At 46.1% G+C, this 21326-nt stretch overlaps 1 protein-coding gene across 3 annotated transcripts in view; it reads right to left on the bottom strand.

The window, feature by feature from the left end:
- The window catches only part of LOC124805237 (peptidyl-prolyl cis-trans isomerase FKBP4-like), a 139789-nt gene that overhangs the window by 100834 nt on the left and 17629 nt on the right, over window positions 1-21326 (bottom strand). For all 3 annotated transcript variants that reach the window (XM_047265742.1, XM_047265743.1, XM_047265744.1), the window contains exon 3: window positions 1835-1977. In XM_047265742.1, coding sequence (XP_047121698.1) covers window positions 1835-1977 — 143 coding nt within the window. The remainder of the gene's footprint in view (window positions 1-1834; window positions 1978-21326) is intronic.

Genomic DNA, 21326 nt, shown 5'->3' with positions numbered 1-21326 from the left:
CTTCAAGGTATTCAAGACATTTTCCAGAATGTTTCGAAGAAGAGAAAAGCGTGTGCAAAGTTTGTCCTGCACACTTTGACAACCCACTCAAAAACAATGACAAAGACTTGACTGAAATTAAAAATGCAGACAATTCCTTTCTGGAAAAATCATCACAAGTGACGAGACTGCGTAATCAACACAAACCTACAACAAAACAACAAAATGGAGAACAGGTCTCTGATGGTTCGCCATGTCTGAAGGAGGTGTGAATGCGATGTGTGAATTCAACAACATCCCAAAGGACTTTTCCGATAGCTCTACATGGTTGTATCAACATTCTGTGTTGTACTGAAGTGCGAAGAGACTATGTAGAACACCTAAAGCATTAAAACCACCAATTAAAACTTTCGCCTACTTCTTACTAATTTACTCTGTAATCTTTTTGGATTCATGGTATATAATGAAAGTATCATCAATGTACTGAAACGAAAATAAGGATTTCTTCTTCACCCTTCCAAGCGCTGCTTCTTCAAATTTTTCCGTACAAATATTCGCCACAACTAAAATGAATGGGTTCTCTATAGCCACATCATCAGTTTGCTCATAGAATTTGTTCTCCCCTTGCAAGTATGTTGATGTGAGAATGTTTAACGAGATTCGCCATATCCTTTGTGAAAATACTTTCCAACTGTGATGTGACCTCATCAGGCATAGCAATAGTAAACAGTGATACAATACTGAAGCTGCCCACATCACTTGAATTCAATAAAACACACACAGATCAACCAGGATATTTCTTAGAACCAAACCACCTAGTAGTAACTTAATGAAAGATGAGGTGAAAGCTCTCCGAGATTTAAATTCTGATAAAGACTTTCTAATTCTTCGAGCATATACAGGGAATGCTACAGGGATAATGAAGAAAGGCAACTACTCAATAAAAGTCTGGATGTACTAGAACTAGGAAGATACAGAGGGCTTAAGTGACATCCCATAACTCCTGTCCTTAGGGTAACGAATAATCTACTAAAAGCCTCTTTGATTTCTCCAACTGTCAAGAAAAATTTCATCAAATCAAAAGCGTTGCCACCAATATTTTTTTGGTTTATCAAAAATTCATGAACCTGCATTCCATTAAGACCTAATGTTAGAGTTTATTGACTGACTGGCCTATGGAACTGCTGACATTTGGCCACTCTCATACGGCCATTTATGAATAAAAACTGACAATCTTAAACATTATGGTAATTTTATCGTAAAATGAAAATCCTTTAGGTTTAGGAGTAGATAAACCTGCCTTAAAAAATACAAGAGCATTTGTCATCTGTGCTACAAGTATATAGTGACAGTAACAGATTGTGCACTGGGACCAAATTCATTTCCTCGTTCCTATGCTTTCATTAAAATTCAACCATTACTACGGCATGATGTACAGAGAGGCCACAGAAATTCAGAAGCTCAAAAACAACTTCAATAGAAAAGGGAGGGGATTGACAGACCAGTTGTCGGTGCTAGTGCTAAATAAAGCAAATTAGCATCAACTCTTCTCTTCTATAATCTCCATAAAACATGCTGGGGTGGCTCCATAATCTGATAACATTATATATCACCCGCTGCATGGACACAAACAGTTTGGCTTACTGAGCTTTTAAGCTACTTCCAGAATCCTAACCCTCTGATTACTTTCAGAAACCTGACAGCCTCTGATTATGTCTCCAACATTGGAAGACTACATGCCAGGGAAACACTTATACCTTGGAGCTCTGACTAATCACCACGCAACAGAAAGTCACTATATGCAAATACCAGCTGTGAAAGTGTGCACTGTATGGGCAAATAACAAGAAACATACCTCAAACACAAGTGTTGCATCAGGTGGGATTTTTGGTGGGCTTCCTGATTTTCCATAGGCGTATTCAGACTTGCATGTCAGAACAGCTACTTCACCTTTCTTCATAGTTGCAACACCAATGTCCCATGCTTGTATGACAGTTCCTGTAAGTATATTTTTTATGAGTTGCTTTTTGTTGTGCGACTTACAACCAACTTATCATGCAGTAAGAAATATTAGTCAATGACAACTCCTCTTTTTATGTTGATGACTTATAGTGTTTCAGATAATACAATGAGATTAGTCTTAACTTAAAAATACAAGACTTAACTTTACATCCTGAAATTACTAGCAAAAGAAAATCAACAGTATGGGAGGAAAAAGTATACGAGGTTTGTGAGAAAAGTAATGAGACAGATTTTTTTATCTAATAAAGCTTTTATTTTTTTTCAAACAACGATATTGCCTTCTTCAAAGTAGTTCCCTTCGGCAGCTACACATCAGCAGATTAGTTGTTCCAGTCCTGGTAGCAGAACTGAATCGTTTCAACTGGTAGGACCTTTAACATGTCGGTCGCATTCCTCTGAATGCTCTCCAGACTCTAAAAGTGAGGTACTTATAAGACATTTTTCAATTTCAAGAAAATAAAAAATCAAAAGGACTCAGCATAGGTGAATAGAAGGGTCTTGGAACAACAGGAGTGAGGTCAAAAATCCTGTGATGGAAGTGGCCATGTGACATGGGGTGCTATGTTGCGGCATCCATTTGTCTGGTCTCATTGATTCACTCTTTTCTTGAACTTCTGAAGGATATCTTTGCAGAACATTTGGTTGACAGTTTGTCCTGGAATTACAAATTCTTTATGCATGATACCCTCTACTGTCAAAAAAGCAAATCAGCACTGTTTTGCTCTTTTATTTGTTCATTCAAACTTTTTCTGCTGAGGAGATGTCTCGGTAAGCCACTCCTCACTTCGCTGCTTTTTTTCAGCATCATCCACAAAAATACAGGATTCCTAACTTGTGATCACACAACCCAAACATTTGTGGTCAGTGGCAATCCCCTCAAAAAGACCAACACACAAATTTCTTCGACTGCACTTCTGCTCAGCAGTTGTAAGGTTTTTTTGGCTTCATTTAGGCATAAACCTTTTGCATGTGCAAATCTTCAGTCAAAATTTGATGTACAGTGAGGGTGTTTAAGTTTAACATGTCACCCATCATCCTTACTGTTAAATGTTGATATGATCTCACAAGAGCAGGCACACATTCGACGTTTTCATCGGTTTCTGAAGTTGGGAGGTCTCCCAGAGCAAGCTTCATCATCTTCAATGTCTCTTGGCCTTCCAAAAAATGATTTGCGCCAGCAAAAAACTTGTGCTCTTGTTAAATAAAGTCCCCCATATGCCCATTTCAACTTTTTGAAGAAGTTCGCACTCACAGATTCCACAAGTTTAACACAAAACTTGATAACGATGCTCTAAATACTGCTGGTCTATATCCATAACACACAACAAAAACGTAACTTCACTGATGGCTCTCAAAAGTCACACGACAGCTGTATGGAGCTGAAACTCGGACTGAACAACTGGAGGGAATGAACACATTGGTCTATCCAAGTAGAAGCCCAGCATTGCCAGACCACTCACAGTGTTGTCAGTATCATTACTTTTCTCACACACCTCGTATACCTGTCAATTAAGTTAAACAATAAAAACTGAGCTCCATGATTTGTTTCAGGTAGTGAGTAGTCTACAGTGAGCAGCGAAAAGATATAAATACCATGGTCTTACATATAACCTTTGCATAACACCATGTTTCCTACCCGACCACCTCATAAGACAATTTCCTAACAAACCACTATTTTGAATGGGAAGGCAATCAGCTTACCTCTGAACTTTAACTTTCAAATTTGTGTGTGACTGCTATGACGCTATCACTATCTGGACAGTTGTGAAAACTTACCATGACAGCTCTTTCCTAAAGTGACAGCATTTACTCTACAATTAAATGAAGTAGGTAGAAAGCACACTGTTATAGTATTATTCAGCTACCAGTTTACTTTAGAAACATACTAAAATGAATAGCTATAGTGTTGCTCTGTTTTCTAAACAATCACTGGGGATCTTGAGAGTGCAAAAAGCACAATTACTAAAATTCCTGTTTGCACAACCATCAGAACTATTAGCTGTATCCTAATGTAAAGTATCTATATAATAGTGAGCAGAAAGCTTTACAGTCTAAATGTTTAATTCTCTGGCAACCAACAGAGATACATCACCTACACCTACAACATCACCACTACCAGTACCACCACCACCCATTTCACATGTACTGCAGAATAACTGTCATCAATCCACCTTCCAAGAAGGTACATATACGGAAAAAAAAATTATATGATCTGCCTTGAAGACTCTCCACAAATATGGTCTGAATGAAACAATAGGATACATTTTTGAAGACTGCCTTCTTTGTACATTCCCACATTTTCTCTTAAGAGATTCACAAAGTATCAGTAATCACATTATATCAGTAACCCCATCCACCCACACCCTACTCACAGTTCATTAAAAAATCAAACTCCTTTCTATATGAGTAGTTTCAAATGTTCGATACTTTACAAATGAGTTAATTTGTTCAACATTTGACAACCATGCGAAACACTCAATGCATTGGTTTTATTAGCTTTGGATTACTCATCCACAGACTAATGAAAAAGTTTAGGAAAGGTTCAAAATTATATTTAAAAAACGGCTGGAATTGGAAGTCAGAAAGTGCTCTAATTTTCAAACATTGGAGGAGTATAGTCTGGGTAATTTGTGCAGCACGAGTTACATTACCTCAAGATAAATATATATTTTCTAACTTTTAACAACTGTTGTACCATGTTAGATGTGTAACGCTAGATTATACCTTTTAATGAGTCCATTACTACATTTTAAATTGGCCAATAACTATACGAAATATTGGAAATCCAATTTCAGTTGCCCTGGAAGCTGTTATATAGGCAATCTGCAACTGGGATTGTGAACCATTTCAGTAATTTGGTAATATAGGTAGAGCCTTTACCCTCTTTTTAATTGTGGTGCAATAGTGCCAAATAGCCAACAGCAGCACAGTTTTAAATGCACTTGCACCTGGAAAAAGCATGAACCTACAAATCTAAATATCTGTTGCACTACATGTTTTCATGTTATTTCGTACAAATCTGATTCATGTACATATTGACTGGCACGGCCCGAATATGTTATAGTGAAATGTTCAATAGGAATGGAAAATGGTATGGCTTGTGATGCGAATATCTGCGAGGACCATGTGCATGCCTGTAATAAACAATGTTTTTGTTCTGATTTCTGTATGTATTATGCAATGTGTGCAACTATGAGTTTCACGCTACTTAGCATTGAAAATAGCTTAATTCTGACTGCAAAGGAGGACAGATAACATGTTTATAATGTGAATCTTAAAAGTTAAACATGTTTATACACTGGCATAATATTTCTATTTTAATAGATCACACCGTACAAAAAAGCACATGTCTTTAATAGCATGTTACTGCATCACTGCATCTAAGCATGGCACTTTCTATGCACACATATTGTAATTTGAAAACCATTACATACACCCCTTGGCTTTGGAACTATGGATCCCGTATGTTGATAATTAGTGCTATAAGTGACCAAACTATGGACAATAACACTTATTCCAGCCGTGAGAAAAACCTCCAACAGTTGAATGACTTAGCTCTGAATAGGTCATCATCACTCAGTTCAGCCTATAATACATACTATAATTACAACTGCAAAAAGTGACTCTGAAAAACAGAGCCACAGGTAAACCAAAAGGTCACACCTACAATTTATCAAGCCTTATTAATTAGTGTAAAATTTGCATGACAATGGTGATATACTTCTCCAAAATGCATAATGATTATAATGTCCGGCATCTGGTATCACGGCCTGACGAGTTCGAAAGGCCACCAGAACCAAGACAGCCGCTAGGCAGCACTCCTGTCACCACCTCAGTGCTAGGAGTGGGCCAAGCCCCACGAACCAGCCTATCGGCACCAGTGGCTACACTATAAAGCTAGCAGCAGAAGAGCTATCCTATATCTCGTCCAGAGGACTTCCTCACAAACCTTGTCAGCAGTGCATATTTTTCCAAGAGACCTTGCCAATGTTTATTTACAGATGCCACGGGATGAAGAATCGCAACACATTATCATCAGTATAGCATTAGGCTTGTACAAATACAAATGTCTGACCTTTGGAATCTCTTCTGCTCTGGCAATTTTGTAGAGTTACTTGAAACAGTTAACCATGTCCATTCCCACTGGTACCAGCAACTTAGATGAGTTAGTAGTTAAGGGTGTTACACACCAAGACCACCTGCACAACCTCTGCACCACTTTACTATGTTGCATGATGGAGGGCTCAGGTGCTGCCTACACAAATACCAATTTTTTCAGGAGCCAGTGAAATATCTTGGACACTTGCTCACCATAGACGGGATTCAGCCGAATGATTGCAACATTTTGGCCGCTGACTCCCATATCTCCAAAACCAACACTAGTTGCAGATTTTATTTTTTTTTGTTGGGCGGGGGGAGGGGGGGGGGGGTAAAACAAATTATTAATCTAAATGGAAGAAGAGCATTCAGTTCCGTTGGTTGAATGCCTGTGAGCATTCTCATGTTCTTTTAGGGACTCTGAGGCAGTACCAGGGCTCCTTCACGGGACCGCGCCCGCGTGCTGCAGGCCACTCTTCTTCCGCACCTCCTTTAGGTGCCGCGCTTGCACCAACAGCACATGTTAGCAAAATGTAGGGAACACCCACTTCAATAGGGAACAAGAGACACTTCTCTCGCCTATTGAGAAAAGCAAAACTGTCGTTTCCCCCCTTCCACCTAATAAATAATCCTAAGTGCGAGATGGCGGACGCTGCTAGCACTTCTCCTGCTGTTACCCGCAGTAAGACTGCAACACACGAGGCGCGAGGATCGACTGCACCCGCTGAAACTCACGCCCCGCCCGCAACCGAAGGCAAGGGAGCGGCTGGCGACGCTCGACAGCTTGGCGCAAAAGCAGCTTGAGTCGTGCCGGCTAATCACTGGACTATTCGGGGCGGACGTCTCACCCACCAAAACAGCAACACTTAACATAACCTTACACTCCCCCGTCACTGGACAGTCATGTACCATTGTCCCACCGACGCCGCAGCCTCAAGAGATCGAGGCAGCGGAAGTGGACACAAAACCACTACACAGAGCCCTGGCAGATGGAGGGCCCAAAACGCAGACCCAGAAAAACACCAACACAAACAAGCGAGCAACCAAACTCGCTAGGCAACTGAAAGGCGCTGTTGCCTGCACCTACTAACTCATCTCAGGCTAGCAACAATATTAACACAAAACAGAACGCAAACACAGCTGTGATGAACAACAAGAAAGCACACAAAGCCACAGCGGTGCCCACACAACACAAGACTGGTTTCCCCCCAGTCGTTATACAAAACTATGGGAACCTTAGTGCCCTTAACACTGCATTCGTGGAAAGGCACATAAACAGTACACTACATCCAAAGTACTCGGGGGATAGGGCCTCACTGTACATTGCCACAGACAATGAATATAAAGATCTTCTGACCTTCCTCGAAGATCGAACACTACACGTACAGAACGCTGGATGTGAGAACCCAGCAGTACGTGATCAAGGGAGTGGATCCCAGTACCCCCAACGAGACAGTACAGGCGGCGCTTTGTTATCTGGGATTCGACTGTAAAAGTGCCTCCCGGATGACAGGGTTCCGCACACACGCACCGCTACCACACTACATGGTTGAGTTAGCCGACATGGCTGATTCCCGCGCCATCCTGCAGATAAAGAGCTTTCTGCTGATGGACATACGTGTAGAACTTTACGAACCACCCAACGTCCCCCAACAATGTAACAACTGCCAGCGGTTCGGCCACTTGGCCCTCCGCTGCGGCCTGGCAACTCGTTGCCGCGGATGCGCTGGCAGTCACAGATCCAACATCTGCACACAAACACAGCCAAACCAGCGACGCTGTGCCAACTGCGGTGGGCCCCATGCAGAAAACTTCAGACAGTGCAGTGCATACAAACAGCCGCTGAAACGTAAGACAAGAGCAGGGTACAGTACGACATACCACGCCCAATGCCAGCGCCGAACCCAGTAAGGAACGGCGTAACGTTTGCCACAGTTGCACGCCCTGGCGGAACGGCACAGGCCGTGGAACCTCAGCGCCCTTCACACACACGCAAAACAACCGCTGCAACAGCTACACAACAGCCACAGACAACACCTGAAAACCAACAAGCATCGGTACCAACACCTATGCCCCCAAACAACACGACCCCACTCCCTGAAATCACGTGCTGTGAAGAAACGTACGCTATACAGGAAAACATATACACACAAGACCCCCCAGAACCCCAAGCCCAGAGGAGGAATAGACGTACACGTAAACACAGGGCGGGGAACAAGAAATCACCACAACAGGCCACCCAGCAACAACAGATCAAAAACACACAGGAAAACAGTCAACAAGACACAGAGACTGTAACTCACACTACCATCCCCCTCATCACAGAAGTAACACAGGCGCCACAACCTCTGTCACAAAACAAACACAAATGCCACTCCTAACAACACACCAATACCCGGACAAGCGGCCGCTAACCCCACAACAGCACCTCAGGTTGCCACACCCAACACCAACACATCACCTGGGGGAATACTGGAAACACTATTCCCTCGACACACGACCGTTCAAATCCTTACCAAGGTACTGATGGCTGTCAGTACACTCATCACCCAGCTCATAAGCGCTGAACCCGGGCAATACTGGGCTATCATACACACTGCCATCACAACACTCTTTCACAGTCTTACATGAATAATATACCACACCCGGCCCATAACGCAAACCCGCACACACTATCACAGATCCTGTTCTGGAATGCAGACTCAATCCACAACAAAAGGGCAGAATTTCCCGCATTCATGGAGCGCAAGGGAATCCTTGTCACGCTACTGAGCGAGACTAAGCTTAAACCGCACAAACAATTAAACTTTCCTGGCTACTGCGTCTATCATACCGACCGACCAGGCGACGCCGTGGCAGGTGGAACTGCAATCGTCATGCACAAAGACATTGAGCACACAAACATAGAGCTCCCTGAACTGGGAAAAAAAATCGAGGCTACGGCCGTCAGAGTCAAGTTCAACGGAGCCTACACCACATTGATATCGGTATACAAAAGCCCTGTAGGCATTTCAACACGCGATATCAGCACACTACTCAACATTTCACCGCGAGTAATAGTCGCTGGAGATCTGAACGCAAAACACCCAGAATGGAATTCACGCATATGAAATCCCAATGGCAAAAAACTGTACGACTGAACTGACGCACATTCCCTATCAGAGGGGACACAGGCCAGACGTGATAGACATGGCCCTTATCAAGGGCATTACATCGACACTCCACGTTGCCGTTGAAAACGATCTGCCCTCAAACCACCAACCTGTAATACTATACATTGAGGAAACACTGCAGCACATGGAACAATGCAAGATGTTGGACTACAGGCGTGCGAATTGGACATTGTTCAAGGAAATGCTCTAAAGCCACATCTCACCCATACACGAAATTAATGAAACGGCATAAATTGACGAGGCAGTAGAAACCCTCACTAATGCTGTTCAGGATGCAATGGCAGGCACCATACCTGATCGCACCTCACAACACAGTGTGGCCCTGCCCCAGGCAATCCTGGGCCTAATCTCAATGAGGAATCGCCTCAGGAGACAATGGCAGCACACCAGGCGTCAGTACTTCAAACGGCACATTAACAGGCTACAGGGCATCATACATGATAAAATACAAACACATAGAACACAACAGTGGAACCAAAAACTTGAAGGGCTGGACACCGCACAACTTGGCGTGTGGCAACTAGCCCGACACTTCACCAGGGAGAAAATATACACCCCAACGCTTCAAGGGCCTGACAGATCTGCATACTCAGCGGAAGAGAAAGTAGAACTAATGGCCTGCACACTCGCAGCGTCATTCACACCAAACCTTGTACCATCAGATCCAGTGTTCACACTTTTGTGGGCGCAAAACTACTATGGTCATTAGTGCCCGGTCAGTGACTTAGGAGACAGTAAAAACCGAAAATGGAAACCAGCAGCAATGGGAACAAAACTCAAAAAATTGGAGAAACTAAAAGCAGAAGGAAGGCTTAAAAATCCACTACAGAAAGGGGTTGGTTGTCCCCAAAAAAAAGCTTCAAATGACTGACGTCGTTTCACTGGCACTAATAAACTCGAGAACGCGATCGGCCGAGCGCGTGTCACCTGCTAAAATTGACGATATATCAGGCGACAGCTGTAGACGGGCGCGTTACAGAGTAAAATAGGGGCACTCAATTAAAAGGTGTCTTACCGTCCACAGCTGAGAGCAGTGGGGACAGAGTGGGGGAGGATCGCTGCTTAAAAGATGTCGATGGCTAAAAAGACAGTGCCCTACCCAGAGTCTAGTTAAAATTACCTCCTCCCGATGACGGGTTCGGGAGGAAGAGGTCCAAGCACAAGGAAGAGCTTTCACGTCCCGTAATTTATTATGGGGAAGTGTCGACCAATGTGCCTGCCATAAAAGAACAACACGACGACATAAAACGCTCCGTAGATCGGTGAAGGGAATCGATTGAATAGCTGGCCGAAGAAGAGAGACTGCAGCCTTGGCCGCAATATCGGCCGCCTCATTTCCACAGATACCAACGTGTCCCGGGAGCCAGAGGAATGCCACCGAGACGCCCCCCAGGTGGAGCAAGCGCAGACAGTCCTGAATCCGGTGGACCAGAGGGTGCACAGGGTAAAGAGCTTGGTGACTGAGGAGAGAGCTGAGAGAATCTGAGCAGATAACATAATGTATCCGCTGATGGCGGCGGATGTCGTGGACAGCCTGGAGAACAGCGTAAAGCTCCGCAGTATAAACCGAACACTGGTCAGGAAGCCGAAATTGATTTGGGGTGTCACCAACAATATAGGCACTCCTTACACCTAACGATGTTTTCAAGCCATCAGTGTAAATAAATGTGGGTTCCTTCATTTGTGCACATAGAGCAGCAAATGCCCGACGATAAACAAGTGAAGGGGTACCATCCTTGGGAAATTGACAAAGGTCACGGAGCAGGCAGATCCGGGGACGGAGCCAAGGCGGTGCTGTACACCAAGTTGTTAAGAAGGTTTTAGGAAAGCGGAAGGAAAGAGAATGGAGCAGTTGACGGAAGTGGACTCCCGGTGGTAGTAGGGAGGAGGGGCGGCCTGCATACCCTACATCAAAGGAGGCGTCGAAAAAAATGTCATGGGCTGGATTAGCAGGCATGGAAGACAGATGGCTAGCATAACGACTCAGAAGGACTGCTCGCCGATTGGACAGCGGAGGTTCAGCAGTCTCAGCATAAAGGCTTTCCACAGGGCTGGTGTAAAAAGCTCCAGACACTAAACGTAATCCACGGTGGTGGATAGAGTCGAGACACTGAAGAATAGACGGCCGAGCAGAGGAGTAGACTATGCTTCCATAGTCCAATTTCGAGCGCACTAAGGTGCGATAGAGGCAGAGAAGGACCACTCGGTCCACTCCCCAGGAGGCACCATTCAGGACACTGAGGGTGTTGAGCGATCGCAGACAGCGAGCCGAAAGATAGGAAACGTGGGAGGACCAGCACAGTTTTCTGTCAAACATAAGACCCAAGAATTTAGCGACATCTGAAAACGGAAGGTTGACAGGTCCTAGATGTAAGGAGGGTGGAAGAAACTCCTTACGTCGCCAAAAATTAACACAAACGGTCTTACTGGGAGAAAAACGGAAGCCGGTTCCGATGCTCCAAGAGTAGAGGCGATCAAGACATCCCTGAAGACGTCGTTCAAGAAGGCTGGTCCGTTGAGAGCTGTAGTAGATCGAAAAAACGTCCACAAAGAGGGAGCCCGAGACATCAGGAAGGAGACAATCCATAATTGGATTTATGGCAATAGCAAACAGTACAACACTTAGCAGAGAGCCCTGGGGTACCCCGTTTTCTTGGGAGAAAGTACGGGAGAGAGTAGTGTTCACCCGCACTCTAAATGTGTGCTCTGCCATAAATTCGTGAAGAAAAAGGGGCAGCCGACCTCGAAAGCCCCAAGAGAACAGTGTGCGGAGGATGCCTGCCCTCCAACAGGTATCGTATGCTCTCTCCAGATCAAAAAATATTGCTACTGTTTGGCGTTTCCGGAGAAAATTGTTCATGATATAAGTGGAGAGAGAAACAAGATGGTCAACTGCAGAACGATGCTTTCGGAAACCGCATTGGGCAGGTGTTAAAAGACTGCAGGATTCCAGCCACCAAGCTAAACGGCAATTCACCATACGCTTCAAAACCTTACATACACTACTCGTGAGAGAAATGGGGCGATAGCTAGAGGGGAGATGTTTGTCCTTTCCAGGTTTCGGAACAGGAACGACGATAGCTTCCCGCCATCGTCTGGGAAAAATACTGTCGGTCCAATTTTGATTATAAATGCGAAGGAGGTAACGCAGACTATGGGTTGATAAATGCAGCAACATTTGGATGTGGATACCATCCGGTCCTGGGGCGGAGGAGCGAGAAGAATAGAGTGCATGTTGGAGTTCCTGCATGGAGAAAACAGTATTATAGCTTTCACGATTTTGAGAGAAGAAAGCAAGAGGTTGCACTTCCGCTGCACGTTTCTTCGGGAGAAACGCTGGCGGGTAATTTGAAGAGCTCGAAATCTCAGCAAAGTGTTTACCCAAGGAGTTAGAAATTGCGACGGGGTCCACTAACGTATCACGCGCGACAGTGAGCCCAGAGACTGGGGAGAAACTAGGCGCGCCTGATAACCGTCGAATCCGACTCCAAACTTCTGAGGAGGGAGTGAAGGTGTTAAATAAGCTGATAAAGAATTTCCAGCTTGCCTTCTTGCTATCGTGGATGATGCGACGGCATCGCGCACGGAACTGCTTATAGCGGACACAGTTGGCCAAAGTAGGATGGTGGCGGAAAACGCGAAGAGCACGTCGCCGCTCCCGTATTGCGTCAAGGCATGCCTCATTCCACCAAGGAACTGCGGGGCGCCGGGGCAATTCGGAGGTGCGTGGTATTGAACGTTCCGCAGCTGTAAGAATAACGCCGGTAATATGTGTAACCTCATCGTCGACGCTAGGAAAGTGATGGTCATCGAATGTCGCTAGAGACAAAAAAAGTGTCCAATCGGCTTGGGAAAACTTCCAGCGTCGCGGGTGCATACAGGGCAGTTGAGGCTGCAGTCTAAGGACACATGGAAAGTGATCACTCGAGTGTGTATCATCAAGGGCGAACCATTCGAAGCGCCGAGCTAGCAGAACGGTACCGACCGAAAGGTCCAAATGAGAGAAATTTGTTGTGGAGGCAGACAAAAATGTAGGGACCCCAGTGTTGAGCAAACTAGATCCGCTTGGTGGAAGATGTCTAGCAATAGTGAGCCACGTGGACAAGGATGTGGAGATTCCCAAAGAGGGTGGTGGGCATTGAAGGCCCCAACCAGCAAATAGGGGAGTGGAAGCTGACCAAGAAGATGAAGGAGATCAGCTCGTGCCATTGGTGTGGACGATGGAATGTATACAGTACAAAGAGAAAAGGTATATCCAGAAAGGGAAAGACAGACAGCGACAGCTTGGAAGGAAGTGTTTAAGTGGATTGGGTGATAATGGAGAGTATCATGGAGAAGAATCAGGAGTCCTCCATGGGCTGGAATGCCTTCAACAGAGGGGAGATCAAATCGGACGGACTGAAAATGGGGGAGAACAAAGCGGTCATGGGGACGCAGCTTTGTTCCCTGAAGACAGAAGATGACCGGCGAGTAGGATCGTAAGAGGATCGACAATTCATCCCGATTGACTCGAATGCCGCGGATATTCCAGTGGATAATGGACATAGGGTGAACAGAAAATGGAGGAATGTGACCAAGGTTGCCGTCAACTCAACGACTGCTCAGAGCTTGCGACCGACAGCATGGAATGGCATTCAGCCGAAGGCAGAAGATCCTGATCCATAGGTTGTTCAGGAGCGGCTCCTGCCACCAGCGATCGGCCGGTTGATCGGCCGCCAGCAGTGCGCCTCGGCGACATAGAAGCGGCCGAGGACGATTTTCGCCAGGTGGTGCTGTAGATGAGACACGTCGTGGCGGAGAAGGAGAGGAACTGGGTTTCTTATTAGCTTTCTTGGAAACATGATGTTTAGATGAAGGAGGAACCGATGGTTGTGAAGTTGGGGTACGTAAAAAATCTTCACGAGTATGCTCTTTTTTCAAAGTCTTGGTGTCTGACTTTTGGGCTCGAGATTTAGCAGAACCCGATGAAGGGTGAGCCATAGAGTGGGCAGGCGAAAGTGGTGAGGTTGAACGGGCGATCTTTGCGCTGGCCGTTCTGACGAGCGTGGCACTAAAGGTGAGGTCGCAAGTCTGCGTGGCCGCCTCCTTTGTTGGCCGAGGAGAAGCAAGGACAGTGCTGTATTTTCCTGTCTGAGGCACGGTGGGCTGTCGACTGGCGAAAAATTTTCGAGCAGCAAAGGTCGACACCTTTTCCTTCACTCTGATTTCCTGGATGAGCTTTTCATCTTTAAAAATGGGGCAATCTCGAGAGGAAGCAGCGTGGTCACCCATACAGTTGATGCAGCGAGGGGATGGAGGTGGCCAAGCACCCTCATGGGCATCTTTGCCACACATAACACATTTGGCCGGATTGGAACAGGACTGGCTGGTGTGATTGAACCGCTGACACCGATAGAAACGCATAGGGTTTGGGACGTAAGGGCGAACGGAAATTATCTCATAGCCTGGTTTGATTTTGGATGGGAGTTGAACTTTGTCAAATGTCAAGAAGACAGTGCGGGTTGGAATGATGTTCGTGTCAACCCTTTTCATAACTCTATGAACAGCCGTTACGCCCTGTTCAGACAGGTAGTGCTGAATTTCGTCGTCAGACAATCCATCGAGGGAGCGTTTATAAACGACTCCACGCGAGGAATTTAAAGTACGGTGCGGTTCCACCCAGACAGGGAGGGTGTGGAGAAGTGAAGTACGCAGCAATTTTTGTGCCTGGAGGGCACTGACTGTTTCTAACAACAAGGTCCCATTCCGTAATCTGGAACAAGACTTTACAGGACCTGCAATTGTGTCGACACCTTTCTGAATAATGAAAGGGTTGACCATGGAGAAGTCGTGACCTTCATGAGACCGAGAAACAACAAGGAACTGTGGCAATGATGGAAGAACTGTCTGTGGCTGAGACTCAGTGAACTTATGCTTGTGAGCAGACATAGTGGAAGGTGAGGAAACCATTGCGGAAGAATCCCCATGATTACCGGCGTCTCCGATGGCGCGCTCCTCCCTTGTGTGGGGGCCCTCTCTGAGGGCACTCCCGCCTTAGGTGACTGTTCACACCTCAGGTCACACCTCCCGACAAACGGACGGAGGGACCAATCGGCACTTTTGGAAGGTATCAGCTCGGGTAATCACCCCTCCCTGGGCCTGGCCGTTACCAGGGGGTACGAACGTGTCCTACCTGTCTACCCGGGGTGGGGAATAACGCATTACCCCGTCACCAGCTACGCACGAAAATGCGTGGGTCGGCCTTCAGACACGCACAGGGAAGAAGAAAGAGAAAGGGAAAAACAAAGAAAGGGAAAGGAACGAAGAGAGGTCTCAAACGCCGCAGCAGAGAAAAGGGTAAAGAGAAGAGGTAAGGAAAAGAGAAGGACAAAGGAAGGATGAAGACATACAAGCAGAGAAGGCGAGGAATGCGTTACATTTACGAGCATCCGTCTCCGGACGTAGGCACAAACCATACTCCCAGAGGGGGAGAAAGGGAAGGAAAGAGCCAGAGGTGAGGGGAGGGGCGGCGAAGATGGGGGATAGGGAAGGATGCGGAAAAGGAAGGTATGCAGCCCTGAAAGGAAGGAGGGCCACATTAGCTCGGGGTCCCGTGCTCATTACGCACGTATCCACAAAAGAGTTGTGGACCCCCTGGGGGGGATGTGTGATCACATTTGCTACTGACCAAGAGGTTACACGCATTCTAGCCCAAGCATCGCGTAATGACATTCGACATGCTAGCACAGCCGAAGTCTCCTGGGCTATAATGCATTCTGCTGCTAGGAAAACCCCTGGTCATGATGGCATTCAAAACCGTGTCCTCCAGGAGTTCACAGATAAAGCAACTGAGTACCTAACACACATAACGAATGCCATACTAAAACACCAACACTTCCCCGCCTTTTGGAAGACGGCAAAGGTCCTGATGTTCAGGAAGCCGGGGAAAGACCACAGCCTCCCAAAAAATTACCAACCCATCAGCCTTCTGAGCTCGCTCAGTAAGATTGTTGAGAAGGTGATCCTCAAATGCATCACTAGGCACTGCATAACAAATGACATCCTGAGACTGGAGCAATTCGGCTTCAGGAATCACCACTCCACAACACAACAACTCGTATGGGTCGTTGAACATATAACATATGGCTTCAACATAAACAAAGCTACAGGGGCGGTGTTTCTGGACATCGAAAAGGCTTTCGACCGTCTATGGCACAACGGCCTCAATCGCAAACTCAGCGACGCAGGATTCCCCGGCGGGCTGGTGCGTCTAATACACTCATACCTCACAGACAGGAGTTTCAACACTGACATGCAGGGAAAACAATCAACACGACATGGTATACACGCGGGAGTACCCCAGGGAAGCATCCTAGGGCCCCTACTGTTTAACCTCTACATAAACGATTTCCCAACCACACACAACACACCGATGGCAATCTACGCAGATGACACAGCCATCCTCTGGCAAGATTGGAAACCATCAAACATTACGTCACACCTACAGACTGCACTCAGAGTGGCTGAGCCTTGGTTGGAGAAATGGCGTGTTAGAGTAAACGTCGACAAGTGCGAAGCCGTTCTGTTCATAGGCTTAAACATCTCTACCCTATGCTCAACAGGTGTAGCACACTGAACAGAAGGGTGTCGAGGTCCATGTACATGACACTTATCCGACCCCTGATGACGTACGCAGCTCCTGTCTGGGGATACGCTGCGCCTACACGCCTGCGCTGTCTGCAGCTCATACAAAACAAAGTACTCAAAATCATAAGCAATGCTCCACGATACACACGCATTGCGAACCTTCACCAGGAATACCGACTTGAGACTCTCACGGGGGTAATCCACAAACTCACCACAAGACTATACAGAAACTCCAGACACTCACAGAACCCGTTTATTCTGAATTTGGGGAACTACGACCACAACCATAGATGGAAACATAAAAGACCAAAAGACATACTTGTAAGGACCTAACATCTATGGCCAAGCATACGCAAACATAACGGTACAGGTGAGCCCGTGTTAATCAGACGTCACTACTGGATATCCAGCTGGAATACACTGCCGAATAACTGGCACCACGCACGGAAGCCGTACCGTAAACTGCATGCAGACAAGCTCCATACATCCCCCACACAGTGATATGATCTATGGCCGATCTCCCACTACTGTATAACGATCTTGATTGTTCCAGGAATGTGGCGGCTGCAGCAACTGGGATACATCGCCATCGCTTGCCACAGCAATGATGCATGATACCCATACTAACAAATCCAACCTTGCATGAACTATCGCAGCTAGTAAGCCACTACGGCTCTTACTACCCATCCCACTGTCGCAGAGGTTTTTCTCCCCACAGCACGAGCCATGGTACTTTTTTCCCTCTGCTCTTCAAATCACTACCCTCACTCGCGTTTCGTCCACTAACTATCACCTGATGGACCGTGTTAATGCGTAGTCTTACCCAGATGCACGGATAACATCACAGCCCAGCATCCTGTGATCCACTTACTAGATAAGTAACATGTTTACGGAGGTGACAGTAGAGCTTTTGGTTTGGTCACCACATTGGTGCGGGCGTGGAAGGGCCCCATCTCTTAAAAAAAAAAAAAAAAAAAAACCAACTGAAGCAAATGTTACACTCTGTGCCCTGCCTTGTGTTCTTTCCTCCACTGCATCTCCTTGTTTTGGCTGCTGACACTTCCACCTATGGCATTGGTGCAGTGATGGCCCCCTGTAATAATGATGATACTGAGCAACCCATTGTCTATGCATCGAAGACAATGATGCTTGCTCAAAGAAACTACTCGCAGACTGAGAAAGAGGATTTAGCAGTTACCTCTGCCGTTAAGAAATTCCACATATACCTATTTGGGACTAAGTTTACTCTCATTACTCACCACAAACTATTAGTAGCACTCTTTGGGCCACAGTCTCAGCATAAAAAGCAAATGGCTCAAAGGTTTCAGTGTTAGGTTCTTTTCCTTAGTTCTTACAGTCATACCATTAACAACCACCCTACCAAATAACACGCAAAAATGGATGCACTCTCTCATGTAACCTCATGACCTGACTCGGCATTTGACCAACATTAGATCTCATTTCCACATTGACATATATCAATGCACCTTTGATAGTTTCTCCATTACTGCTACCCACATCGCTGCAGACACGCACTGTGATCCTACCTTATGGCCTGTCATGCATTACGTGCCACATGGTTGGCCTGCTTATTTTCCCAAATCTGGTCCAGAACTCCGGACCTGGGTTCTTCCCCATTCTCATTGTTTGCCTGTTGTCAACAATGCTCTTCTCCTGGATGCAGATACCCGCTATGCCACCATCAGACTACTTTGCGCCCTCATATATTTGAACTACTCCATCATGGGCATTTGATTATGTTGCCGATGAAAGCTCTTTCTAGGCAGCATGCCTACTGGCCAGGACTGAACAAAGACCTGGAGGCCATGGTGTGTAGCTGTTCTACATGGCCCAACATCAGGCTGTTACTCCTCAATCTTTCATCTCCTGGCCCACTCCCTGTCACCCCTGGGACTGCATTCATTTGGACTTTGATGGTCCCTATCTGGGCTCTAGGTGGTTCATTGTAATGGATGGTTCTTCCAATTACCCCACAAGGTTAGCACGGCATTCAACCTTATTAACACCATACTCGATGCATTTACCCAGTTTCCCGCCACTGAAGAGCTGCTCCGTACCCTTGTGTGTGACAATGGACCCCATGTCCTGGCAACGGCCTTTGAAAAGTTCTGCAATACCAATGGCATTAAAAACCTGTTTAACCCACCTTTTCACCCATTCTCCAATGGCAAAGGAGAGCGGAGTTGGTTGGTTGGCTGGCTGTTGGAGTTAATAAGATCAAACTGCAAGGTCATCAGTTCCTTCATCCTATAGGTATCAAACCAACAATAACCCTCAGAAGAAGGGTATAAAAGGCAATTCCTGGGAAGCCGGATTTTAAGCAAGATACAATAAGACAGAGCTAAAATCAAAGAAAGTATGAAGGAAGTGAGAGGGGGAAACGTGGGTGGGTCACTTTGCCCAGAATGCAGTCAGAGGTTCCCAGAGGATGGTATGCAGTGGGAGACCCACCCTCTGCATTGCACCGGCACCACCTCAGCTTCTGTTACTCCAAGGAAACGAGCAACACAGACAAGATGACAGAAGCTTAGGAAAGATAAAATTTTAAAAACAAGAAACACAAGAGAACAAGGAAAATAAAAAAGTGAGAAGGGTAGGGGCCAGGTCAGACTGCTGAGCACAGCCTGCCATGGGAACCCTGGGCCACAGCAATGCCATAGTTCAGCCAGGTGGTGGAAAAATCCACTGCAATTCCATTGGAGAATCATGCCATTGGTACACTGTGAAGATGTGAAGAGACCAAGTGGACAGGTTATGTCCCAGGGTCACTTGTTGCCACTGGTTGAGAGGGTATGGTATCAAGACATAGGTTCTGACGCACCTTGTGTTGTACGATCTGCAGCCTCAGAGGCCACCGGGTTCACCGACACGGCCACGAAAGCGTAACATGTGGGAGCATCCTGTTGACTGACTGATTGAGGGGGTTACGGCAGTAATCCACGAGGTCATCAGTCCCACAATTCAAAAGTTATGTGTGTGAGATAGAAGCGTCCATGGAAAGTGGATAGATCAAGTCAGAGGGTTCAAACTATAAAGTGATGAAGCTACAACGACACACACTAAAAAGCATAAAAGGATTGGTCAAATCTTCTGGATGAAAGAAGGATAAAAGAGTGATCATGGGCCTCAGACCCAGAAAACATGAAGAGAGGCCCCAACCACAACCGCCCTGCCCCTGCTCCAGGAGGAAAGCAAAACCTTATAACTGAAAAGAAAAACCACTTTCCCAAAGCAAACTCGAGGTCCACTGCAACCATTCATGAATTGTCTACCAATATTAAAGACAAGGAATTTGGAAGGCTATAATTAGTACAAAGGGCCAAAAGAAGGGGACATTCCATCAATATATGGGATACTGTCAGTCTAGCTCCACAATCACATTGTGGGGGAGGCTTGTTGTGTAAGAGAGAACAATTGGTAAGCGTAACATGACCGATGCTTAGAAGCGTAAGACAGTGGACTCCTCCTGAGAGGAACAGAGAGAAGAGCACCAAACTGCAGTAGGCCCCTTGATTGTGCAGAGTTTATAACTGAGAGCAGTAGCACACCAGATGTCATTCCACTTTTAGACAAAAAGAGATTTCCTGTGAATACGCATATCTGCACCTTGAATCATGAAATGGAATAGGCGAGGCAGGTGGGGTAGTGGTGGTAAATATCTACCTTTCTAGCCAACAGGTCAGCCAGCTCATTCCCTGGGACACCCACATGACTTGCGACCCAGAGAAAGACAACTGAGCAAGCGGCATAGCCAAAGGCAGAGAGGTCATGTATAGCAGAGATCAAAGGGTGATGAGAATAGCATCAATCTATAGCCTGCAGGCTGAACATTGAGTTGGTACATGTTAATACAATGTGGCACTGTTAACGGCTAACAGCTCTGCTGTTAACACACTCCATGGTCCCAGCAATAAATGCTGTTCCAAGCCAGGAGGAGTCATAAAAGCATATACCTTCTTATCTATTGTTTTAGAACCAGCAGTTTAGAAGATGGTAGCACCCTTGAACACCTCAAGGATGGTGTGTACAAGATGACAGAATAACATAGGGACGACATAGACCTCACGCCCCTGGAATAGGTTGGTCCTAATCTGTGGTTGAGGCACCATCCAACGGGCGGCACAGGAAGAAATACACGGGGCACTTTCCAGGGACTGGATCCCGACAGAGGGAAGTGAGACGCATTCCAACTGCCAATCTCAACCAAGGGCAGGTATCAGGTGGGAGACATCCCTCATTTGCAAAGAGGGCAGGGAACACGGGATGGTCAGAAAATAAGTGAATGCATAAGAAACCATGAGATGTCTCCTTTATATTTGTAGAGGGGGAATCCTCGGTTCTGCAAGGAGGCTGTCGACGGTAGCAGTGTGAAAGGCACTCACCATAGTGATGAACACGGCAAGTACA

Source organism: Schistocerca piceifrons, chromosome 7, assembly GCF_021461385.2.
Source record: "Schistocerca piceifrons isolate TAMUIC-IGC-003096 chromosome 7, iqSchPice1.1, whole genome shotgun sequence".
In the NCBI taxonomy this organism is placed as follows: Eukaryota; Metazoa; Arthropoda; class Insecta; order Orthoptera; family Acrididae; genus Schistocerca; species Schistocerca piceifrons.
This window is presented reverse-complemented; position numbering and strand designations above follow the sequence as displayed.